Source organism: Ailuropoda melanoleuca, chromosome 13 (genome assembly GCF_002007445.2).
Source record: "Ailuropoda melanoleuca isolate Jingjing chromosome 13, ASM200744v2, whole genome shotgun sequence".
NCBI classification, from domain to species: domain Eukaryota; kingdom Metazoa; phylum Chordata; class Mammalia; order Carnivora; family Ursidae; genus Ailuropoda; species Ailuropoda melanoleuca.
Genome location: NC_048230.1, coordinates 66653874 through 66660288, shown reverse-complemented (window position 1 = coordinate 66660288; position 6415 = coordinate 66653874). Strand labels below are relative to the sequence as shown.

General features: G+C 53.5%; 2 protein-coding genes across 5 annotated transcripts in view; one reads left to right on the top strand and one right to left on the bottom strand.

Annotated features, from left to right (window-relative positions):
- The window catches only part of NNAT (neuronatin), a 1823-nt gene extending 1390 nt beyond the window's left edge, over positions 1 to 433 (top strand). For all 3 annotated transcript variants that reach the window (XM_019795171.2, XM_002915151.4, XM_002915152.4), the window contains one exon: positions 94 to 433. In XM_019795171.2, coding sequence (XP_019650730.1) covers positions 94 to 323 — 230 coding nt within the window. In that variant the 3' untranslated portion in view covers positions 324 to 433. The remainder of the gene's footprint in view (positions 1 to 93) is intronic.
- Positions 1 to 5344, bottom strand: part of BLCAP (BLCAP apoptosis inducing factor) — a 10422-nt gene extending 5078 nt beyond the window's left edge. Inside the window, exon 1 of one of the 2 annotated variants that reach the window (XM_002915153.4) lies at positions 5194 to 5344. The gene's annotated coding sequence lies outside the window, so the exon portion shown is untranslated. Of the gene's footprint in view, positions 1 to 4943; positions 5172 to 5193 lie in introns of those variants that run through there. The other variant, XM_011219616.3, reaches the window with a different exon arrangement.
- Positions 5345 to 6415: the final 1071 nt, after the last annotated feature.

Genomic DNA, 6415 nt, shown 5'->3' with positions numbered 1-6415 from the left:
GGGCAGGGGGTGGGGCGGGGGCGGGCATGGCAGGACTGCAGACTTGCTGCGGGTGCCTGTCTCTAAGGGTAGGTCCCGGGTTTCTCGCTGCAGGTGTTCAGGTACTCCCTGCAGAAGCTGGCTTACACGGTGTCGAGAACCGGGCGGCAGGTGTTGGGAGAGCGCCGGCAGCGAGCCCCCAACTGAGGCCCCAGCCCCCAGCCCTGGGCGGCCTTGTCACCAGGTGCTCCTGTGCTTCTCGGTCAGCATGGGAGCCAGTGCCGCGCAGGAATGGGGGGTCCCCTGTGCTCTCTCGCCAGAGGAGCATTTGCCAAGGTCAGTGAGGGGCCGGTAGGCCCCCCGGAGAAGCAGCACCGACAATGACGACAATACCAGATCCCTTCCAAACCCCTTTGCACCCCTCCAACTGCGGGGCGGGGTAGAGGGAGGAGGGGGGGTGGGAGGAGCACACCCCGGAGATCTGGGCACAGGCAATGCATTTTGATCTGGACCAAGTCGGGACAGTGCCATCCCAGCCCCGCAGCCATGGCCATGCCAACAGGCCCCACCACAGTGATCCAGACAACCGCACCAGCCAGCAGAATGGACATTCCAGCATCACCAGCCGAAGCCCTGAATCTCGATGCAGCAGACAAGGCCCCAACTGCGTGCCTGTGTGGCGGGACTTGAGGGCGAGAGTGAGGGAGGAGGGTTAAGAAATAGAGTGGGCCCTCTCACTGTCCCTTGCCTACAACACGTGCATTCCAGCCTTGCTGCCTTTGCTCCCTCAATTCCCTTTCCCCCCTCACTGCCTCCTAAGCCCACCCCAAAGAAATGTGTCACTCAATTTGGACCTATTCAACCAGTAAATGAACCCCATCTTTACTAAAACACCTTCTCCGAGCCCCCAGCCCCTCACTGATCTTGCTTTCCCTGGTCTCACGCAGTTGTGGTCAATATTGTGGTAATCGCTAATTGTACTGATTGTATAAGTGTGCATTAGTTGTGTCTCCCCAGCTAGATTGTAAGCTCCTGGAGGACAGGGACCACCTCTACAAAAAATAAAAAACCAGTACCTCCCCCATCTCGCACAGTGTCCCCAGGACCCTGCGGGGTGGTGGAGGTGCACCAAAAAGTTGTCTCTTGTGACTTCTTTTGCGGCTTCAACACATACTCCTTAAGACTGGGCTGATGCACCATTGGTGGGGGGAGGGGGCACACTACTTGGGAGAGGGAGGGAGGGGGAGGCAACAAAGAGGGAATAAGCTGGGACCCTCACACGCCCAGTTCCATCTTCACTTAACACTGTTCTGAGATAAAGGAACACTTCCCCTACCCCAAAGACAAAGGTCTTTACTTGTGGTCTCAGAATAAAGGACCACTTACCATCCCCAGAAGGGTGGATGCCTTCACTTGTCCTGGAATAAGGGGCCTTGACAGGTAACTACTGGGAAAGATGGGAGGAGGTGAGAAAGGTGGGAATAGCCCTTAAGATGGGGTACTAGAGATCGAGAGGATGATCAGGACTTCAGAACACAGAGCTTTATCTCCATCCAGGAGCCCCAAGGAAACGAGCACTGGGCAGAGTGGAAACTGGTTTGGACAATGAGTATCAGACAAGAGGTGTGGTGTGGTGCCTCCCCAGCCCAGCTTATCCCTCCAGGCCCTAGAACCCTTACCAGGACCACTACAAGGGCATTCTGCCCTGCCTTGCTACTCTCCGGTCTCCCCGACACCCAGGAACCTCTCCCTAGCTCTCCCCATTAGTGGGTTCTCCACTTGTGGCATTAGCCACCATTTTCTTAGGGGTGCTTACCAGGTCCCTGGCCCTGGGCTCTCTTCTGCCATGTCAGGGTAGGTGGGCGGGTGGGCTGGCTGTTTGGCTCCCGACTTCTTTCTCTCCTCTTTCACTCTTGAGTCAGGACTCCTTTCACAGGGTCAGTTGACTGCCTCACCAAATGGCCCTGCCGCCTGTTCAGCCTCGTCTCTGGCTTAATGTGTCCCTGTCACTACACACCTGTTCCTGGGTCAACACCAAGGGAGGATTTGGAGGGCCATAAATTTCTCTCTGCCACTTCCTCAAATCCCTTAGTCACAGTTGTCACAAACACTTCTGGAGCACAAAGCACCTCGCCCCCTGAGCCTGGTATTTCCCCTCTTCTAAGCAACCTCTTAAGTTTCTACACCCCACTGCCAGCACCTCTAGAGGCACCTGTAACTTAAGTACAGCATCAGAGAATTATGGGGGTAGAGAGTACAGACCTCGGTTCTGGTACTGGGCTTTGTCATCAATCAGCCCAGGGAAACTGGCCAGGCCACCTCCTACCCCTCACCTTCAGTTCCCCTCTATGAAAGGGCTGCTAAGATCCCAGTGAACTCCAGGATACTAGAAACATTCTGCCATCAAAGTGGCAATCAGGACCCATGGGGACTGGGTGGATATGTGTAATCAGAGACTCCCATCTTCCTTAGGCAGTGTGGCTCTAGCTTCTACTATAGCCTGAAGGTGAGGTGCGTCTCCTCTTGCCCCAGCATGACTCATCAGCAGGCAATGCCCACACCTCCCTTCTGAAGCCATATCTTGGCAGGCCTCAAGACGGAGTTGCTGTGGTTTTCCACACTAAGCCCACAGAACCTTGAACATTTCAACATGTGTTCTCAATGAAGACTGCCTCACCTCAGAGCCTTCAAGGGGTATGCCCACAGCCCCACTGTCCCACATGCTTAACCTCAGCCCAGTTACAAGGTAGCTGGGTTCAGATAGACAGGCATGGAAGGCTCTGGCTGCTCTGGACAAAGCATGCTCCCCTTAGCCTCCTGTACCCTCTTTAAAAGGCAGGAGGCTGCTGGCAGCCCCAGGGCTTTCCAGATAATCTTGGCAAAGCCCATTTGTGGGGCTTCTCCATCCATCCATCAAAGTGGCATGGTGAGATGACAGACTTCTACGCAAGGGCTGTCCTGCTGGCCTACATCCACATGGGTGGGCTTGAGTGTGCAATGTCCGCTCCCCCACTTTCATCCCTTATCCCCAAACCCTCATGTTCTGGCAGCAAACACAACCCACTGGAGAAGACAGAAAGAATGCATCCACTTTCTATTCCTGTGTGGTGCCTAGAAGGCTGGTCCAAACACACCTTGTTCATAAAAATTTTTCCAGAAGCAATACCACTAAAACATTTTATTCTGATAGAGAGCAACGGTAGAAGTTAAAAATGACTGGCGTTTTATTGCAGGGCCCTTAGTCCACAGGCCTCCCTTTTTCCGAAACTGTTTCTACCTCCCCCCAAAGGCTTTGCCCCTGTAAGACCAAGGATATAGCAGATGAGTTGTGAGGGGCTTGGAATGGCTTTGGAAAGGCAAGATTCTTGGCACTAATGCCCCAAGAAAGATGTTAGTGTCTCAGCCTAACCAGTTAAGCTCCGGGGGGGGGGGGGGGGGGGGGCGGGGGGGTTAGGTACCATGCCTTTCAGAGATATGGGGTGCTATGTGATACTGCTATCTCTATCTGTGGAGTATTTGGATTGTGACTGAAGGAAGGGGTAGGGGGGACTTAAGCTTCTTAAGCTTCAGCTGCAGGACAGCAACGGCTTATTACACCTGGGCTGGATGAGGGAGCAGGTCTGCTGTGAGCCATTTGCTATGTATCTATTTTCAAACTTGTATCTACTCAGGAGCCAGCACCCCCTAAAGTGAGATTCTGAATTTGCAGATACTTTTACCCCAAGCCCCAAGAGATTTAAACGTGCACAAATGCACACACACACAAAACATTAGTCTAACAACAGTCTTTTTCCCTGGTGACCTCTGACTTCCTCTATATGCCCCAGAGACATGTCACCATCTTCTCTGGGAATGATCCTATTCACCCTCCCCTCCACCCCTTCTCCCTCCCACAGGGCCCATACCCCAGCAGGATCCAGATTCCTGAACATTCCCAGAACAGGAAGTCAAAGAGGCAGGCAACACACAGTCCTTGGTATAGCACACAGTGACAGGCTTGAAATGGAATGCATATGTTTCAAAGATAGGAGAACAACAAAAAAAGACAGCCAAACCCAGACTTCCAGATTCCTCTTGGAAACAACATATTACAGATAAAACTGTTTAAACTGTTTTGGGCAGCAAGTCTAACAAGACCAATTACAGATACGGAACTGATCTGGTCACTGGAAACTGACCAGGGCTCTGAATCTTTTAACAGATTTGCTTGACATTAATTAGTCTCTGATTTAAAACAAACAAATAAACAAGATCTAACACTTGGCATTAGCACTTAAGCTGGAACTTTTTTTTTTGTCCTGGCTTTGGTGTTGCTGTCCAGAAGGCTGAGGGGATGGCTGGACCATGTCAGGCAGGGCAAACAGAAGCTGTTCCCAACACACCAGCTCCCTGAAAGGGATAAAACACCATCCGAACCTATAAACAGAAAGATCGTTTCCTCCCTAGGACAGACCCCAGTCTGTCCCAACACTTAGCGTTGAAAAGGGACACGGAGGCCTGGAAGGAATTTACAGAAGGTTTGGAAGGGATAAGGAAAAAACTGTTCCCCATCCCCCATTCTTCTTTCTAGGCCACTGGTGTGCCAGGCATTCCGTTCCTTCAGCTGCCCTTGAGGGCCGCTCCCCATATATACTGGAGAAAAGGAAACGGGTGTCCAGACTTGATGTAAAGTTAAGAGAGAGTAAGAGGCACCCCCAACTGAAAGCAGAGCGTCAACCTATTACCCCATCACCTTAGACACCAAAGCGGGTGCCTGGAGCGGGAGACTCCCTTTCGCCCCTCTCACCCACCCCCTTCTGATTTAAACAATGCGACTGAAGTGGCGGGGACAGAGTAACAGGACTCTCAGAAGCTGGGGCCCCTGCCACGGGCCCCCGGGCTGAAGAGGTGGTAGTCGCGCCCCTCGGCCCCGCACTCCCCGATTCTGCCTGTCTCGTCCCGGGAACAGACAGGCGAGCACTGACCTTGGAGGCCAGAACGAGACCCAGGGATCCGCTGACTCGCCCTCGGGCCGGGAAAGGACCCCCAAGGCCCAGGCTGGGGCCACACAGGCAATCACGTGACACCGGACAGGGGTGGCCCCGTGGGTGCGCGGAAGGAAAACCCCAGAAAGGGACCGGGCGACGCCTTAAGGTGACCCCAAAGGGACAACATGGCGGCGCCGCCGCACTGAGGGCCTCTCATCCCGTTCCCAGGGGGCCGACGCCACGGTACCTGCCAGCCCTGCCATGGCGCCGCCGCCACTGTCGCCTTTGCTGCCGCAGCCTGCTTCCACCTCAGCTCGCCACCGACGCCGCAGGAAGCCGGGGAGACGCCCCCTTCGTCTTCTAGTGGAGCAGACCGAGGACCCCTCCAGGCATTGGGCTGCCTCCAGAGGACGCCTGATCATAAGTTCCAAAGTGGGGTCGTTTTCGCCCGATATCCCCTCAACATTCGCCTCAAATGAGCTTTTTAAAACTTTTTATGTGTGTGTGAGGAACTGAGGGGGCCCTCAAGTCTTAAAGCCCGAAGAATTTTAAATCAGGCGCATCTCAGGGCAGACCCTAATCGCCGGATCCTGGTCCCCTCATGCATATGCAGCAGATTGTGATCCTTACTCATTCAGAGCCGAGGGGGCGTACCTTAGTCTTCGTAGGTGAGCGTTTGATTTCGGTTTTCTGCGTGGATCATCCGTGTCGTCCGGGGCGAACCTTCTCGTGGCTCAAAGTCCGCCCTCTCCCTGGCCCATTCACCAAGGCGCCAAAGTTCAGGAGCGGAAAAATCGGGTTCAGAACTTAGGACCTGACTTGGGTCAGGACCTGACTCCTCCCCTTTCCCTGTACCTGGGGCAACTTGCCCACCCCGACTCTCAGCTTCCTTAGCTCTAATGAAATGCCTACCTCACGGAGTTGTTATGGGCACTGAATGAGTCAGGATTCATTTATTAGCTAATTTAGGCATTCCTTGAGCGCTTACTATCTGTAAGTGCAGTGCTAAAGGCAAGAGGGTAGAGTGGAGGGTGGCATAGACACTGCTCTAACCTCAAGGCTCCGCCAGTCTGTTGGGGAAAAGTGTAGGGGCGGAAGGGGGGGGGGCTCCAGGAACGAGAGTCAGCAAATAATGACTGTGTTAATAATATTAATCAATCAGTATATAATTATGGAGCATGGGAAGTGCAGTGGGGGAACGTAAAGAGGGTTATGAAAAATGAATGGGGCCCTAACACAGGGTAAGAGGTGAGGGGGGATCCTCCTTGAGAAGCTGGTATTTAGATTGAGAAACTAAGGACAACTAGGAGTTGTGCAGGGCAAGAGTGAGAGGGGAAATGTTCTAGGCGGAAAGAACCACTTGTCCCAGATGAGGTGGGAAGGAGCAGGGCGGGGGTGAGGGGTGAGCAAGGAGTGGTGCAGGTAGCACTACCAGATGAATTTGGATTTTACCTTGAGGGTAATGAGAA